The 18,540-nt window shown below is 45.0% G+C and overlaps 1 protein-coding gene across 5 annotated transcripts in view; it reads right to left on the bottom strand.

Annotated features, from left to right (window-relative positions):
- Nucleotides 1-796: 796 nt before the first annotated feature.
- Nucleotides 797-18,540, bottom strand: part of CIITA (class II major histocompatibility complex transactivator) — a 58,065-nt gene continuing 40,321 nt past the window's right edge. For all 5 annotated transcript variants that reach the window (XM_061600023.1, XM_061600026.1, XM_061600024.1 and 2 more), the window contains exons 12-19: nucleotides 18,069-18,140; nucleotides 16,801-16,881; nucleotides 14,429-14,521; nucleotides 12,980-13,063; nucleotides 8,651-8,734; nucleotides 3,979-4,062; nucleotides 2,259-2,373; nucleotides 797-1,134 (exon numbers count right to left, since the gene is read on the bottom strand). In XM_061600023.1, coding sequence (XP_061456007.1) covers nucleotides 2,298-2,373; nucleotides 3,979-4,062; nucleotides 8,651-8,734; nucleotides 12,980-13,063; nucleotides 14,429-14,521; nucleotides 16,801-16,881; nucleotides 18,069-18,140 — 574 coding nt within the window. In that variant the 3' untranslated portion in view covers nucleotides 797-1,134; nucleotides 2,259-2,297. The remainder of the gene's footprint in view (nucleotides 1,135-2,258; nucleotides 2,374-3,978; nucleotides 4,063-8,650; nucleotides 8,735-12,979; nucleotides 13,064-14,428; nucleotides 14,522-16,800; nucleotides 16,882-18,068; nucleotides 18,141-18,540) is intronic.

Here is an 18,540-nt window from a genome sequence, read left to right as displayed (position 1 = left end):
GGGTAGCTAACACTTTAGAAGACATAAACAGGATTCGACATTATCTTAACAGGATGGAGAATTGAGCCAAAACTAACAAAATTAATTATACAATGTCAAGTTCTGCATTTAGGTAGGAAAAATGGGGGGGGCGAGAATGCAGAATGGGTGATGCCTGGCTTGACAGCAGTGGTTGCCAATTAACTACCGGGCCAAGTTCAAGGTTCTCCTTTTGATGTACAAAGCCCTACGCAGCTTGGGACCAGGATACCTGAAAAACCGTCTTACCCTTTATATACCCAGTTGATCACTGTGCTCTGCAGGTGAGGGTCTCCTGAAGATAGCCATCTATCAGGGATGCTATAGCAGTGATTACCTGCATCGGGGGGCTGGACTAGATGACCTTTCATGATGCCAACTCTATGGCCACATCCGCACTATACATTTAAAATGCTGTTTTGTCACTTTGGCTTCCCCCAAAGCATCCTGGGAACTGTAGTTTCTGCTAAGAGTTATTAGGAGACCCCTATTCCCATCACAGAACTATAATTCCCAGAGTGTTGGTCAGTCAATCTCTCTTCACACGGAACTCTGGGAATTCTGCGACAGGAATAGGGTCTCCTATCAGCACCCTTTAAAAGCCACAGTTCCCAGGATTCTTTGGAAGAAGTCAGGACTCTTTACAGTCATATAGTACTGCTTTAAATGTATGGTGCGGATGTGGCCTATGGTTCTGTGATAAACAGTCCTCTCTGCAACCATCGGCTAGAACATTTTTACACAAGTCATCTAAAAGTTTTAATATACATTTACTGAAGATAATACAAACTGTACACCAGGGTTGACTCTCACAGATACGTGTGTATGTGGGAGGTGGAATCTACAATGGTCAAATAAAAAAAAGCTCATGTATACAAAAATATGTTGCACCCCCTTCACAGTCCATTCATAAGACTACATTGGACAAGCTGCGTTCTAGATTTGTTTGTATATTCTTGTGATTTGCATGGTTCAGTTGCTTCTCAAAACCACATCAAGCGGTGCTCCGAATCCAGTTCAGAACAGAGACATCTGCTACCAGATGTTGCAGAGTTTTCATTCATGCAGCATTGAATATGAAGTGTCTGTTTCCTTTTCCACCTTGGAAGGATGCATCTGTCAAGTCACACACACACAAACCTTTTTATGGCTTGCTTTAAAGTTATCTTCTCACTGATGTTCTAAACAAATCAAGACTAAGACCACATTCACACCATGCATTTATTCCACTATTATTACACTTTAAAAAGTCTTGGCTTCCCCAAAAGCATCCTGGGAACTGTAGTTTGTGAAAGGTGTTGAGGAAAACCCTGTTCCCCATCACAGAGCTACAATTCCCAGAGTTCCCTAGGAAGAGGGATGGTTTGTTAAACTGCTCTGAGAATTGTAGCTCTGTGAGAGGAACAGGAGTCTCCCCCAGCACCCTTCACAAACTACACTTTGCAGGATTCTTTGGGGGAAGCCACGGCAGTTTAAAGTAGAATAAATAAATGAAGTGGAAGTAATAGTAGAATAAACAAATGGTGTGAATATGGCCTAAAGAACATTCTTGCTGAAGCCTCTCGGGCGGAGAGAGAGAAAAACATAAGAGGAGCCCCGCTGGATCAGACCCAAGGTCCCTCTAATCCTGTGTCGCACTTCTCACGGGCCATCCGGATGCCCCAGTGCAGGAACAGAGAACCTTTTTGCAGCCTGAGGGCCGCATCCCCTCATGGGAAGCCTTCTCGAGACTGCATGCCAGTGGTGGGCGGAGCTAAAGGCAGGAGGAGGTGGGGCAATGAATGTGACTTTTCACTTTGTACTGTAGGCTATATTCCAGCCTATGGTAGCTGGTGCCTGTCAAGACCGGTGGGGCGGAATGCCAGGAGCCCAACCAGCAGGCGCAGCCAGAGCCAATGGCAGGCGGAGCCAACTCTTTCTAGTCGTGTCCCCATCCTCCTCCTCCTCGTTGAGTTCTGCAAAGGGCAACACTGAGAGTGAGGAAGAGGAATCTGACTGGCAGGGCCACTCCCTGAACGGTATGTATGTAAGAAGGTGGGTGGCGGTGGGGGCTGGCTGAAGGCAGACTGAGGTTGGTGGGGCATGTGTCCTAGTGGGCCTGCCTCTGCTGATTCCAGCCACGTGAAAGTCACACGCTTCTCCAGATGCATTCCACCCCTCTTATTAGAGCCAGCAAACGCAGAGCAAGATGTAGGAGCAGAGAGCATCCTAAATATTGGTCTAAAGAAATCTACACATACCAAAATCCCAACCTTCTTTGTCACTGGGTTTTGCTGGATCTAGAGCAATCGGATTCGAGAATCCAGCTGCCGCAGATAATCCAGAACTCTGTGCGGGATAGTCGGGTTCCACAATCTGGAAGAGATTTTTTTTTTAAAAAAAGGAAAACACAATAAAGAGATTAGCACCCAATTACAGTTTTGTTAGAGTCAGTGATCCTGAGCAGCGATAAGACAAATCAGTCAGCTTCAGTTTTTCTCTTTCTCCTTTTCCCCCACTCTTAACTCCAGTTCTCTGCATTTCTGTATCTGTTTGTGATTTTTTTTTTAAAGGAGTTCTCACGAGAGCTCATCAGCATTTCAGTGCACATTTCTCCTATATCTGGTTTGAATGCACCCAGATATGTTTGGGAAGAGCTGTAGCTTCGTGGCGGAGCTCTGCTTTGCCTGCAGAAGGGCTCTACAGGTAGGGCTGGGAACATCCCCTGTCTGGTTCTCTAGAGAGGCGCTGCCAGTCAGTGTAGACAATACCGACTTAGATGAACCATTGGCCTTACTTGGTATAAGGCAGCTTCCTAGTTTCCTAATTTTGCTTAATATACACATATTTGCAAGCAATTTCCCCTTACATAATGCATTTTAATGCATATGCTATTTTCACTAAACATGCATATTTTTGCACACATTATTTGCCTGGGGACCTGCATTGCAAAATGTGGAGAAATGTGAATCTCAAAGGATAACTGCTCTTTGGTTCACATGTTGCTTCAGGAAGGGTGAATTAGGTAGGTGTGCATCCAAATGCAAACCAATGGGATTTTCCCATACCATCTCTAATTTAGCGACCATCTCCTTAATTTCCTTAAAAAATCTGGTTTGTTTTCAGCATCAAGAGGGAAATTATGAAAGAAAGAAAGAAAAAGAGCACTGGCTGATGGGAGGTGATTTAGTGGGGCGATGCCATTGAGAACAGTCATCACGTCCGCCCATCCATCACATGATTGCTTTCTGTAAAGCATTGCTGAAATGGAATACTGCACTGACTCCCAAACCATTCACATAACATATGAACCAGACTTAAGAGTGGTTTAACAATCAATCCTTCTTCCCAGGGTATTCTGGCACTGTAGCTCTTTGAAGGGAACATGGGTCTTCTAACAACTGTCAGCACCCTTAATGAACTACAGTTCCCATGATTCTTGGAGGGGAAGCCATGACTGTTAGTGGTATCATAGTACTTTAAATGTATAGTGTTGATGTGGCCTTAGCTGAGTTATAGGTTGACCACTACAGCATGAACTAGCCTATTAGATTTTAACTGAGGAAGAGAACATGACTCTTTTTCAATATCTCCACTATAAATTTAAAGGAGTATTATATCACTTTAAACAGCCAGGTCTTTCTCCACAGAATTCTGGGAATTGTCATCTGTTAAGGGTGCTGAGATTCCCTATTCCCCTCCCTATCCCCTCAATTCTCAGAGTGGTTTAACAAACATTGGCTCTTGTCAAGGAACTCTGAGAATTGTAGCTTTGTGAGGCGAACAGGGGTCTCCTAACAACTCTCAGCACCCTTAACGGATTATAGTTCTCAGGATCCTCTGGGGGAGTGAGCCATGACTGTTTAAAATGGTATGATAGTGCTTTAAATGTATCGTGCCCTTGAGTGGGTGGTGCAATCAAGTGGGAAAAGACCTACTGACAAATGTGGAGGTATCAAGCCACGCAAGCCAAAGACTTACGCCACACTCTGGATGCGGGGGCATTTCCTCAAACTGTTCGTCAGGTGCTGGGCTCCAGCCGCTGTTATCTTGTTGCAATGTATGCTGCAAAGAAACAACCATCCCAGCTATTAGCCTGCCCTACAGTAGCCTCTGCATTGCTAGTCTTTAGCAGCAGCCTCGTGGCCAGGTGCCCTTCTTTATTTAATAATAATAAAATTAATAATAATAAAATTTTATTTGTGAGTCGCCTATCTGTCCGAATTAACGGACACTCTAGGCGACGTACAACAACATAGTAAAATACAATATACAAATCAAAAAGCAACAATCAGTAGTTAATCTAAAACCAGCCTTCAATTAATACATCATAAAACTAATCCACCCCAGAAATCCTGTAGGCCTGCCTGAATAGCCAGGTCTTTAAGGCTCGGCGAAAACCCATCAGGGAGGAGGCATGTCGGAGGTCAAAAGGAAGGGAATTCCAGAGGATGGGGGCCACAATCGAGAATGCCCTCTCTCTGGTCCGCACCAGCCTAGCTGTTTTGACTGGTGGAACCGAGAGGAGGTCTTGTGCGGCTGATCTCGTCTGGCGGCATAATAGGTGATGCTGGAGGCAGTCCTTCAGATAAACTGGGCCGAAACCGTATAGGGTTTTAAAGGTCAACACCAACACCTTGAATTGGGCCCGGTAAACAACTGGTAGCCAGTGTAGGCCTACTAACACCGGAGTGATATGGTCACGGCAACGGCTATGCTTAATCAAGCGTGCCGCCACATTCTGTACCAGTTGTAATTTCCGGACCGTTTTCAAGGGTAACTCCACGTAGAGCGCATTACAGTAGTCTAAGCGGGAGGAGACCAGGGCATGCATCACTCGTGGGAGCAGATGCACCAGAAGGTAGGGTCACAGCCTCTGTATCAGATGTAATTGATACCAAGCTGCCCGGCTCACTGCCGAGACCTGAGCCTCCATGGACAGCTGGGAGTCAAGAATGACCCCGAGACTGCGGACCTGGTCCTTCAGGGGTAATCACCCCGTTGAGTACCAAGTCGATGTCTCCCAACCTTCTCTTGTCACACACGAGCAACACCTCGGTCTTGTTGGGGTTTAGTTTCAGCCTGTTCTCACCCATCCATCCACTTACAGACTCCAGACACTTGGACATGGTGTTCACAGCCAACTCTGGTGAGGACTTAAATGAGAGATAGAGCTGAGTGTCGTCCGCATATTGGTGACACTGCAGCCCAAAACTCCTGATGATGGCTCCCAGCAGTTTCATATAGATGTTGAATAGCATGGGGGAGAGGATAGAACCCTGTGGTACTCCACAATTGAGAGGCCAAGGGTCTGAAACCTCATCCCCCAATGCTACCCGTTGATGCCTGTCTGAGAGATAGGAACGGAACCACCATAAAACAGTGCCCCCTATTCCTAATCCCTCCAGGCGATTTAAGAGGATACCATGGTCAACAGTATCGAAAGCCGCTGAGAGATCCAGGAGGACGAGGAAGGTGGATTCTCCCCTATCCAACACGCTCCTCATATCATCTACCAGGGCGACCAAGGCTGTTTCAGTTCCATGTCCAGTCCTGAAGCCCGATTGGAATGGATCCAGATAATCTGTTTCCTCCAAGTGTGTCTGTAACTGTTTGGCCACCACTCGCTCAATCACCTTGCCCAAGAATGGTAAATTAGAGACATATTTAATTGTATGTAGTAGAAACATGTATGAATTGCTTTTTTTTTTTTTTAAACCTCTAAGCAGTAGACAACATAAAAACAGTAAAGGGTATCATGAAAACAAAACAAAAATAACTCAGTAGCATAAAAGCAGAGCTTGGAAAGGTTACTTTTTTGAACTACAACTCCCATCAGCCCAATCCAGTGGCCATGCTGGCTGGGGCTGATGGGAGTTATAGTTCAAAAAAAGTAACTTTTCCCAGCTCTGCATAAAAGTATATGAAAACAAATAAAAAGGTGAACCCAGGGAATTCGTACACATAAAAATAGGGGTCGCTTTATATGGGTCAGGCAAAACCTCAGCAAAAAGATAAGTCTTTACAAAAGTGCAAAGCAGCTGATGAGAGTTGCATCGCAGAGGGAAAGGCATTCCATAGTAATGGAGCAAGAGCCAAAAGTGCTCATTTTTGAGTCACTGGCCTACAACATTCTCTAGGGTGGGGTGCCACAAGAGGAATTTCCCCAGATGGTCTAAGTCGAGAGCCTTTGGCCCTCCGGTTGTGGCTGAACTAAAACTCCCATCAGCCCTAGGAAGCATAGCCAAGAGCCCATGATTATGGGGTTTGTAGTTCACCAACATCTGGAAGGCCAAAGGTTCCCCACACCTGACCTAAATAATCCAATTTTAATTTTAAATCTATTGTAATTGTAATTTTATTTTAATTTTTGTCTTAATTTTGTTTTTAAAATGTTTTTATCGTTGTATTGTATCCACTCTCACCTGTATTTTAATGTGGTTTTATCGTGTTGTACACCGCCCTGAGAGCTTGTTGCTAAAGGGTGGTCTAAAAGCACAATAAATAAAAATAAATAAAATAAATAAATATACAGGGACAGGCGGTCTGGTCCTGAGTTGCTCAGGGCTTCATATGTTGTCAACAAGACCTTGAACATAGGCAAGTAGCTGATCAGCAGCCAGTGCAGTTCCTTCGGTATAGGTGTGATATGCGCACATCCAGGCAGTGGCAGCCGGTGGCCCCACATCAGTGGGGCAGTGGAATCTGCTCTGGGTTTTAGTCTGAACTTTCAAGGAGAACTCAATGTGCTGAAACCTAGTCCCAGCATAGGTTCAGCACCTTGGACAGCTCCTGCCACACTCAGACCATAACCCAGAACGGATTCACTGCCCCACTGACAGAGCCATCAGCCGCCACTGCAATGATCCAGGTGCTCTGATCAGCAACCTGGCCACAGCGTTCTGTACCAGCTGCAGTTCTGGAGTAGTAGCGGACCGCACGATGTGGCTGCGCTGCCCTCCTGACCTCCTGCTGGCTGAGTCGCTGCAACATACTGGGATGAAGAGAGGGAGAAATGCAGCGATGAGGTCAGTGCATTTGCACCACACGGAGCTCGCTGCCCCCCTCCCCCTCTCCATCCTAGTATGCTGCTGTTACTCAGCAGGATGGAGGTCAGGTGATCGGCAAGGACCTATCCTGCTGTCTGCTGCTGTCCCAGAGCAATTTTAAGGGAAGCCCAGCAAAGAGTGCATGACAGCAGGCCGTTTGTGAGGTTACCAACCAATGAATCACAGTGGGCCAAGCTATCCCTGCTCAGGAAAGGACATAGTTGGAGTATTAGCTGAAACATACGGTCCTCTGTTTGAGGGTATGTGGCCCCTGGAAGGTTGCCCATGTGGTCCTCCAGCTGAAAAAAGGCTCCCCATCCCTGATCTAGATGTTCGGCCTGATCCTGCAGGACTTGTTTTGCAGTCTTACACTGCTTGCCAGTCCTAGGGACCGAGTCTGCAAACTGCTGTTCCCTTCTGAGCCTGAAGACGGCTCTGCAGCACAAGCACCCACTCCCTTTGCTCAGCCAAGACACCGATTCCTAGCTGGAGTCTCAGGTCAGGATGCATCAATCTGTCAATTGTAGGGTCTCTCCGTTTCCCAGTTGTCCAGTTTTTCAGTTCTCTACATTTTCACACCGGTTTGCATATTTGCTTTTTCAGAAAGCCTCATGAAACTTCATCAGCACTTTGGTGCAAATTTCTCCTAATAAGCACAATTTTGCAAAGCAATTCCCCCTAATATAAAGTACTTTGGTATGTTATTTTCATGAATAAGTGCTCTTTACCCCAGTATATATGCATTTTTGTACATATCACTTGGCTAGATAATTGCACTGCAAAATCTAGCAAAGTGGAATTTCAAAGGATGGCTGTGTATTGGTTTGTGTATTGTTTTGGAAAGTGAGAATTAGGTATGTTTGCCTTTAAATGTGAACTGAATCCAATTTTTCCATAGCCCTAGTCCTGGGATCCCTAACACACCTGTGCTAACTGGTTGTGTAAATGGCACCTTCCCTGCACCCCCAGAGGCACTGGAAGCACCTTTTGTCATGGATGAAATTCTCATTTACATTACAGGAGTTAAAACATCATCATCATCATCATCATCATCATCATCATTATTATCATTATTATCATCATTATCATCCCTCCCTTCCTCCCAGCAGGAGCCCAGGGCAGCAAACATAAACACTAAAACACTTTAAAACATCATAAAAATAGACATTAAAATATATTAAAACAAAACAACTTTAAAAACATCTTTTAAAAAAAGCTTTAAAAACATCTTAAAAAGCAGTTCCTACACGTCACCCTAAGAGTCGGAAATGACTCGCACTACAAGTGCTGGGACACCTTTACCTTTTTAAAAAATCAGTTCCTACACAGACGCAGACTGGGATAAGGTCTCTACTTAAAAGGCTTGATGTATCTCACAACATTACTGCAATGCTTGGTTGTATGCACTGCCCCCCCTTTATGGGCCCTAAGTTTCTGCTGCTGAATGTGTTATATCAGGAGTGGAGAACCTGTAGCCCTCCAGATGTTGCTGAACTACAGCTCCCGTGAACCCCAGCAAGCATGGCCAATGACCAGGGATGATGGGAATTGTAGTTCAACATCTGGAAGGTTAAAAGCTCCCTATGCCTGTGTTATATACTTACTCTAGCACTCTCAAAGAAGCCATCTCGGGGAGAATTTTGGCAAAATGTTCTGCTCCGGCATCTCCAATGCTGTTATTGTACAAGCTGCGGAAAATAAAGGCAAGTTTGACCTTTTGGCAGTGGATCCATTTAAACAGGGTCACTCACAGCATTACTGACTTGGAAGGAAAACTCTCTCCCCCCCCCCCCGTATTTCTAACTCATCTGAAAGCTACACCCATCTTCAAGTTGTTTTTAAAGTAACAAATCATACAAACACACAGTCCAACAAGCCAATGGAGCTGAAATTTTAAAATGAAAAAAGAACAGAGACATTTGCAAAAAAGATTAAGGCACTGATGGGGAACCTGTGGCCCTCCTGATTAGGAATGGAAAAATCTGTTAATTTTGGTTCTCCCCATTTCTCATTTTTCCAACCTTAAATTCAGTTCACATTTCTGCAGCATTTTGCATTTTTTTAAAAAAAACCCTCATGAAAATTCTTCAGCATTTTTGTGAGAATTTCTCCTAACAAACACATTTTTGTCTGCAGTTTTGACTAATGTACGCATTTTTGCCAGCCATTTCTTACCATATAACGAATTTTTGTATGGTATTTTCACTCATATATTCCTTGTTATGCACACTTTCCCCTAACATGCATTTTTGTAAACATTGTTTGGTTGGCGAATTGCATCGCAAAAGTCAAATAAATGCTCATTTCGACAGATATCTGTGTTTTGGTTCTCGTATTGTTCTGGAAATTGTGAATTTGATAGATTCAGCTTCAGACGTGAACTGAATTAAATTTCTCACCCGTCCCTAATCGGAAGTGAGGTTTTTCTCAAAGCATCACAGAGTTGGAAAGGGCCTATAAGGCTATTAAGTCCAACCCCTTGCTCAATGCAGGAATCCAAATTAAAGTATACCAGACAGGTGGCCTCCAGCGCTGGAGAGCCCACCACCTCCCTAGGTCATTGGTTCCATTGTCATACCCTTCCACTATGCAGCCTCACAATTCCTTGCAACCTCTGCTTTGTTCCACCAATGGAAGCCAAAGATCCTTGCCACAGACCAAGGTGTTGTTTGACCATGGCCAGTGGTCTGGGGTGATGGAAACTGGAGTCCAACAACATCTGGAGGGCACCATGTTGGCTAGCCCTAACTAGGGATGGGGGAGAATATCCGACAAAATTGAAACTGGTAATGGATTCTGACTGAATTCGCTAGTTCGCTATCCCTTCGGAGTGGTACTGATCTCTTGCGGTGGGCTGCAGCTGCAATCAGCACGGATTTTGCAGCTGCAACTGCAATCGGCAAGAATATTTTTTAAAAAAATCCTCTCCTTATTTTACATAATTCTTTTTGTAATTAAGATGTTGTGTCAACCACAGGATTTCCATTTGCCCATTATATATTATGATTTTTTGGTTATTATTGCAATATAATGGCAAAAAAAAAATGGCTATATGTGTCTTCAATGTCAATTGTCAAATCTTCCTGCAATGTCATGTTTTTCAAACAAGATATCTCAGAGCATTCTGAATCTCTTGCGCGGGAAACATGACGATCATGAGACTGACCTACACTACCCGCCTTGCCCTGCCCCACCCCTCTTTTGTTGCTGCTATCCTGAGCTAACCAAGGACTGTCTCACTCTCGCTGTGCTAAATGTGTGTGCGTGTGTGAAAGACTGACTGGAAAAAACCAAAAAACTGCGTGGAACACCGTGATCATTCATTCACATCAGTGACCTAAAAATCATGCAATGTTTTTCCCGCTGCCAAAAAGCGACGTGGAGTGCCTCATTTACATAAGTATATACGAAAACAATCACAGAATTTTTGCAACCCGAGGAAAAAAAAAATCCTGCGGATCGAATAACCCCAAAGCATGTGCAGCAGATCTAATTGGAAAGCAGGAACAAAAAAAGGACGGACCAATAAAGAAACGACGGGTTATCGAAATGCATGTGGATCGGCACTATGCAACGAACCCCATCCCTAGTCCTAACACAGACTTATGCTTCCTAAAGTGGAAATAGCTGTCTTGTGTGTAGTGAGCCGAGGTGCCCTTTTAAGTGACCAGGTGGGCAGGCTCTTGCAAATGAAGTGAATAACGCACACAACCAAGTGATGAAGAGACTTCTGCTATGGGGAGAGTCCTTGGGCGGTAATCCTTGGGACTAGAACAGGGACGTTACAAGCATGTACCTATATCGACTGTGAAATGTTGGAAGGTGTGTAGTGAGAGCAAGGATGGCTGAATCTGTCCAGTTTTCTCATTTTTCCAGTCTTAAGTTCAGTTCTTCACATTTCCGCAGGGGGAAAAAACCCTCATGAAAGTGCATCAACATTTTAGTGCAACTTTCTCTTAATATACAAATGTTTGTATGTGTTTTTGCCTACTACACAATTGTTTACAAAGCAACTTCCCCAAATATATGGCATTTTTGCATGGTATGTTCACGGATCTATGCATTTCAACGCACACTTTACCACACCATATGCTTTTTTGTACACGTCACTTGACTGGAGAACTGCACTGCAAAATTTGGAAAAGTGCAAATTTCAAAGGATGGTTGTGTTTCGGTTTGGGCATTATTTTGGAAAATGCATATTAGGGAGATCCACATGTAAAAATGAAATGAATCAAAATCCTCCCTCCATTCCTAGTGGGGAGCAGTTATCCCTTGTGCAATAACCAATCTCAGCTCCAATGGCATGGGAATTGGTCTAGGTGGGGAAAGGAAAACATCAGAAGGGGAGAGACATCCCAGAAGATAAATAAATAAATAAATAAATTTAATTTATGTGTCACCTATCTGGCCAATGGCCACTCTAGGCGACGTACATACAATAAATATATAGCAGAATACAGTACAAAATACAGTGAAATAATATAAATTATAAAAGCAAGCAATACATAATAGGAGGCATTTAAAACAGAAAGATATTAAGCCTCCCCAAAAGTCCTGAAAGCCTGCTGAAAAAGCCAGGTCTTTAAGGCCTTGCGGAACATATTCAGGGAAGAGATGTGCCGAAGATCTTGTGGGAGGGAGTTCCAGAGGGTGGGGGCCGCCACTGAAAAGGCCCTCTCTCTAGTGCCCGCCAACCTAGCTGCTTTGGTTGGCGGGACTGAGAGAAGGCCTTGTGTGGCCGATCTTGTCAGGCGGCATGATTGGTGGCGTTGTAGGCTCTCCTTTAGATAAACTGGGCCGAGACCGTGTAGGGATTTAAAGGTTAATACCAACACCTTGAATTGGGCCCGGAAAACAACTGGAAGCCAGTGTAGATTGAACAACACTGGCGTGATGTGGTCCTGGCGACGACTGTTTGTGAGTAATCGAGCCGCCGCATTCTGAGTAAGTTGTAGTTTCCGGACCGTTTTCAAGGGTAACCCCACGTAGAGCGCATTACAGTAATCTAATCGAGAGGTGACCAGGGCATGTACTACCAGTGGGAGCTGATGAACAGGAAGGTAGGGTTGCAGCCTACGTATAAGGTGTAGTTGGTACCAAGCTGCCCGGCTCACAGCCAAAATCTGAGCCTCCATGGACAGCTTGGAATCAAGTACAACCCCGAGGCTGCGGACCTGGTCCTTTAGGGGTAAACTCACCCCATTGAACTTCAGGTCAACGGTTCCCAACCTTCTCTTGTCCCCCACGAGCAGTACCTCGGTCTTGTCGGGGTTCAGTTTCAGCCTATTCCTTCCCATCCATCCACTCACGGACTCCAGGCACTTGGACAAGGTCTCCACAGCCAACTCTGGTGAAGATTTAAATGAGAGATAGAGCTGAGTGTCATCCGCATATTGGTGACACTGCAGCCCAAATCTCCTGATGATTGCCCCCAGCGGCTTCATATAGATGTTAAATAGCATGGGAGAGAGGATAGAGCCCTGTGGCACACCACAATTGAGAGGCCAAGGGTCTGAAACCTCCTCCCCCAATGCCACCTGTTGGTACCTATCAGAGAGAAAGGAGCGGAACCACCGTAATACAGTGCCTCCTATTCCCAATCCCTCTAGGCGATATAAAAGGATACTGTGGTCGACAGTATCAAAAGCCGCTGAGAGATCGAGGAGGACAAGGAAGGTAAATTCTCCCCTATCTAATGCCCTCCGCATATCATCTACCAGAGCGACCAAGGCTGTTTCAGTTCCGTGACCAGTCCTGAAGCCCGATTGGTATGGATCTAAGTAATCCGTTTCATCCAAGTGTGTCGACAACTGATTGATCCACTGGGAATCTGGGGGTTACGGTTCACTTGCACCCCTTCCCCCCCCGCCATGGATGCTAATGTCCACCCAATGCTGGAGGATGCTAGAGATGAGTCAACCAGCACTCACCTAAGCGTCTTCAGTGAAGGCAACGAGGGCAGTGCTTTTGCCAACTGCTCTGCACCCAGATCTGTTATCTTGTTCCGTGACAGGCTGGAAAGAAAAGATGTTAAGGTTCAGGACCTGTGTGTATCTCCTTTCTTGAAGTGGTGGTTGTGACATTGCCAGGCACGTCCATTTCCTCCCCTTGCACTGCTCTGCAATATGGGTCACCAGGGTGGTGCCCAGAGGCATCCTTGTGCCCACCAAGTACCGCCTATGGTGCTCGCAAAAGGTTTCAGTATATATCCGCTTGACATATCAACAATGCAAACTAGACTGTTTGCTCCCCCCACTCAGCTCTTATTTGCACTGACTCTGCCTCTCCAGCACTGCAGCTATCATGCCATGCTCCTTGCAACCCACCCCGTGGCCATTTTGTGACTGGCACCCCTGGCACTTCCTCATAATTCCAAATGAGCCCAAACAGGTTGATGACCCTTGCTCTGCAATATACTAGGAGCCAGTGTGAGGCAGTCATTGAAGTGGCTCAGGGAGGGACTGTAACTCAATGGCAGAGCATCTGCCTTGCATGCAGAAAGTCCAGGTTCGATCCCCAGCATCTCCAGGTAGGGCTGGGAGAGACCCCTGCCTGAAACCTGGGAGAGCCGCTGCCAGTCAGTGTTGGCAGTACTGAACTAGGTGGGCCAATGGTCTGATTCTGCATACAGCAGCTTACTACTACTACTGTCTCTATAATACAAAAGGAGAAAAGAGCAGGTTTGAAGGTCTAGCTAGCCCCTTCTTTGACCCCCATCCTTTGGGCCAGGAGCTGATTGGACAGTTTGGAGCCTGCTGCTGTCGGGCTTTCCGTAAGATCTCTGGGCACCTGCCCCACCGGGCTTGTTTTTTAATTGGCTGGTTGAAGCCCATCAAATGCAAGAGACCTTGAAAGCAGCCGCTGCCAGTCTGTGTAGGCAATGCTGAGCTAGTGGACCAATGATTTGACTTTGTATGAGGCAGCTTCCTATATTCCTATTTAAACCAACCCTTAATATAAATATTTTAGACATGGATTTTTTAAAAAAAAAATCCATTTCTCAAGATAGCCACAAAAAATCACTACATAAATCCAATCGGCAATAGGGAATAATCAAATTAATGGTAGATTCAGTACCAAATCCAAATTGGGCAGATTTCTAGCACATCCCCAGTAAATACCTTTGGTGTAGTGGTTAAGGTGTTGGACTATGACATGGGAGACCAGGGTTTGAATCCCCACATAGTCATGAAGCTCACTGGGTGCCCTTGGGCCAGTCACTGCCTCTCAGCCTCAGAGGGAGGCCATGGGAAACCACCTCGGAATACCGCTTACCATGAAAACCCTATTCGTAGGGTCACCATAAGTGAGGATTAACTTGAAGGCAGTCCATTTCCATTTTCAGACTGAAATTGGCCATCTTAAGCTCGGCAACTTACTTCAACGTTTCCAGGGAGGTCAATTGCCGAAGGACACTGCTGAGGCTCGTCACTCCTTCATCTCCAATTTCATTTTCATTGGGAGAATCCAAGCTGCATAAAATGATAGGAAAATAGTATTGTGATATTGAGGGGGGCTGTGATATGGGGGGGACACTGGACAGGAAAGGGCCAATGGGGCCAGAATGACTGCAAGGGTTCCTTAATAGAGGGGTGGGCACGACTTCAGGCCTTTGAGATCTATTTTGTTTTTTTCCCTACAACCCTGAAATTCACCAACTGGATTATGCCCATCAGATGTTTTCAATGCCAACTCCCCTCAGTCCCAGCCAATGTGTCCAATGGTCAGGGGTGATATATATATTTGATAATTTTATCGAGTTGCATCCAATGCTAGTTTTACTCGGAGTAGTCCCACTGAAATTAACGAATTTTCCATAATTTTAATGGATCTACCCTGAGTAGGACTAGCACCGAATACAACTCTGAATCTGTGTTAGAATTGCTTTTAATATGTCTTTTAATACGTTTTTAACCTTTTTTTTTTTAAAAAAAGATGTTTTTAAAGTTGTTTTTTTAAAAATGTTTTTAACGTTGTTTTGTTTTAATGTATTTTAAGGTCTTTTTATGATGCTTTAAAGTGTTTTTAGTATTTCTGTTTGCCGCCCTGGGCTGCTGCTGGGAGGAAGGGCGGGGTATAAATAAAATAATAAATAAATAAACTCAATATGGCTACTTGTCAATTGATTTTTCCCTGTTTTCATATAAATATCTTATACTGTTTTATGTAAGCCAAGTAGAGATATATTTTTGATTAAGTGGTCTATAAATATTGTTAAATTAATTAAACAAGCAACATCTGGAGGGCACCAGTTTGGGGATAGCTGACCTAAGGTAAGCTTTGGTGGACCCAAGTCCACCTAGACACTCATCCACAAAAGCTGATGCCATAACAAATCTATTAGTCTATAAAGTGCTACAAGAATCTGTTGATTTTGACACAACAGACTAGCACTGCTGTGCCTCTGGAATTGTTTTAGCCTTCCCTCTCCTTGATCATGTGGATTTCCCTTTCCTGCAACCTTTTCCAGCTCTAAAGGTAAAGGTAAAGGTGTTTCCGACTCTTAGGGTGACGTCTTGTGACATTTACTAGGCAGACCATATATATGGGGTGGGGTTGCCAGTTCCTTCCCCGGCCTTTCTTTACCTCCCAGCGTATGCTGGGTACTCATTTTACCAACCACGGATGGATGGAAGGCTGAGTGGACCTTGACCCCTTTTACCGGAGATTCGACTTCCTCCTTCCGTTGGAATCGAACTCCGGCCGTGAGCACAGCTTCGGCTGCATTACCGCCGCTTACCACTCTGCGCCACCTTTTTGAAAAGAATATATTGCATTTCATAGATCAACTTAGAAGTCCCTGCAAGTTAAAGAAAGTGTATCCTAGCACTAGGGATGGAAGGATCTGTCCATTTTGTTTCTCATTTTTCTAATCTTAGATTCAGCTTCCCAGGTTTCTGCAGCAATTTGCAATTATTTTGTTTTTTAGAATTCTTATGGAAATTCTTCCGGATTTTAGTGCGAATTTCTCCTAATAAACACATTTTTGCAAGCAATTTCTCCTAATGGAATTAGCAGATTGGTGATTCCCCCCCCCCAGGAACCCAGAAACAGAGAGGCTAGGCTTGGCTTGGTCCAGTCCTTTCCCCCTTGGATTATTCCAGCAGAGGAAGGGAGAGAGATGTGGGGAGAGAGGGAGGGACAGAGAGAGAGAATGGAAGGGAAAGAGAGAGGGAGAGATGTATATAAGTTACTGCTGTGCTGTGTGAGTAGAAATGGTTAAGAATTCCAAGATATATTTTTTTAATTCGGTGTCGGGAGAAAGCCACTGGAGTCTGGAGCAAATGTGGTAGCTCCGCAAAAATGGAGACTATGAGAACTTATGCAAAATCCGATTTTACATCTGACTTTAGTGGAATTCTTATCTACATGCTGCACGTGGGTTGGGGAGGGGACATAATGAATTACGTATCATTTGCAGACTGAAAGCAAAAACAACAGCAAATGCCGACTGTATTTGCCGGATTAATTTTCATTCCGAATATGGGAAGATTAAGCAAACATCCACAATTTCCAATCCTGTTACTGTCTTTGTCAGACTCCTCTGACATCCCTAGTTTCTCTGTAGAGAGTCCATCTCATCTACCACCCTCCTTCTCACAGTTGCCGTTGCCAAACAGATGACTACGGGAAGCCCACAACCAGGACATGGACTCACATGTACCTCCCAGCATCCCAGTATATTCATTCTCGTCTGCTTTAACTGGTGTTGCCCCAAAGGCACAGCACCCCCTTGCCCCAGGCCGCTTACTCTAGATGTTGAAGAGCTGGAAACGCAACCAGGAGTCCCACCAACTTCTGGAGGCCCTTCAAGCTGCAGGCAGGCCCCAATCTGCAAAGAAAAGGGGGAGAAATCAACTGTAGGCATTCCCTGCTCCCCAAGATGTTTCAAAGCACAGACAAATGCTTGTTTTCTCAGTCGTGTTGCAAGAGGGACTGAGTTATGGCCCATCGTCAGTCACGAACTGGGAGGGGGTGAGAGAAGAGGAAACAGCACCCATGGAAGGTTCATGCAGACACATAGGGAGCCGACATGTTCCAAGTCAGACCGTTGGTCTCTCTAGATGAGCATTGTCTACATCACTGTTCTTCAACCTTGGGTCCCCTGACATTCTTGGACTACAACTCCCATCACCCCTTTTCATTGGCTAAGCTGGCTGGAGTTGATGGAAGTTGTAGTCTGACAACATCTGGGGACCCAAGGTTGAAGAACACTTGTGTAGCCTGACTGGCGGTGGCTCTCCAGGTTTATAGACCGAGTTGTCACTGAGCCCTCCTTGGAGATATTGGGGATTCAACCTGGGACCTTCTGCATGCAAAGCAGATGCTCCACCACTGAGAGACAGCCCTTCTTCAAATGATTGTGAGTCTGGAGCAACTCCCTTATGAGGAAAGGTTTGGAACACGGGAGTCAGATCATTGGTCCATCTTAAATTCAGTGTTGTTTACATGAACTGTCAGCAGCTCTCTGAGTTATTTATTTATTTATCACATGTCTACTCCGCCTTTCTTTTCATGATTGAAACCCAAGGCGGCTTACATATGGTTCCCAGGTGGTCTCCCATCCAGGCACTGACCACAACTGACCCTGCTTAGCTTCAGTTTTTTGGCAGGGGTCATTCCCAACCCTATCTGGAGATGCCGGCGACTGAGCCTTCTGCATGCAAAACAAATACTCTACCCCTGATCTATGGCCCTCTCTTCTCGTTCCATGGGTAAAGAAACACCCGTTCAGAAAAAGTGATCTCGTAAATTGAGGAGTAATTGCTGGGGATTTTAAAGAGCTGTGTTGCTGGTTTGGAACAAATTTATATCAAGGCTTGCATTCTGTCTCAGCCATCCATGGCTGAGCCAAATGTCTCAGAGAAGGCTCAGATGCAGAGCTTGAAGACAACTGCCCTCTCCTGTCATTTAATCTGGTACTATGAGATATACTGCCTTAGTACATGGGTGTTCCACTTTTTGCTAGTAGCTGCCAAGATGTCTATTTAAAAGATCCCTTTAAAAATCCTCACTTACGTGAATTCTAGTTGTCTAAGCTCTGTGACAGCCGGAATGAGGCGGGTGTTGCTGCCAGCTGAATCCACCTTGCTAAACAAATAATAATAATCATTTGGTTAGGGAAATGATTTTTTATTTTTTTTTTGAAAGAGAAGAAAATGGCAGAAAAGAGCAGTACTCATTTCATCCAGCTTTTAAATCGGGCCTCTTGGAGATCCAGACAGTTGCAGCTACCCAAGAGCCAACCCCATCCTCCTTTGGAGGGTATTTTATTGGCTACAGAAGGTCACTGGGATGAAGTCTGCAACAGACTCCACAGATATTTCCACGGCTGTAAGAGCAGCAACCCTGGGAATGACGGGGGTTATCCATGTGTTGGGATGGGCAAATCTCATTTTTCCATTCTTAAATTCAGTTCTCCACATTTCCATATCAGTTGGTGATTTTCTTCTTAAAAAAACGGTCCTCATGAGAGTTCATCTGCACTTTA

This window comes from Rhineura floridana, chromosome 17 (genome assembly GCF_030035675.1).
Source record: "Rhineura floridana isolate rRhiFlo1 chromosome 17, rRhiFlo1.hap2, whole genome shotgun sequence".
Taxonomy (NCBI): domain Eukaryota; kingdom Metazoa; phylum Chordata; class Lepidosauria; order Squamata; family Rhineuridae; genus Rhineura; species Rhineura floridana.
This window is presented reverse-complemented; position numbering and strand designations above follow the sequence as displayed.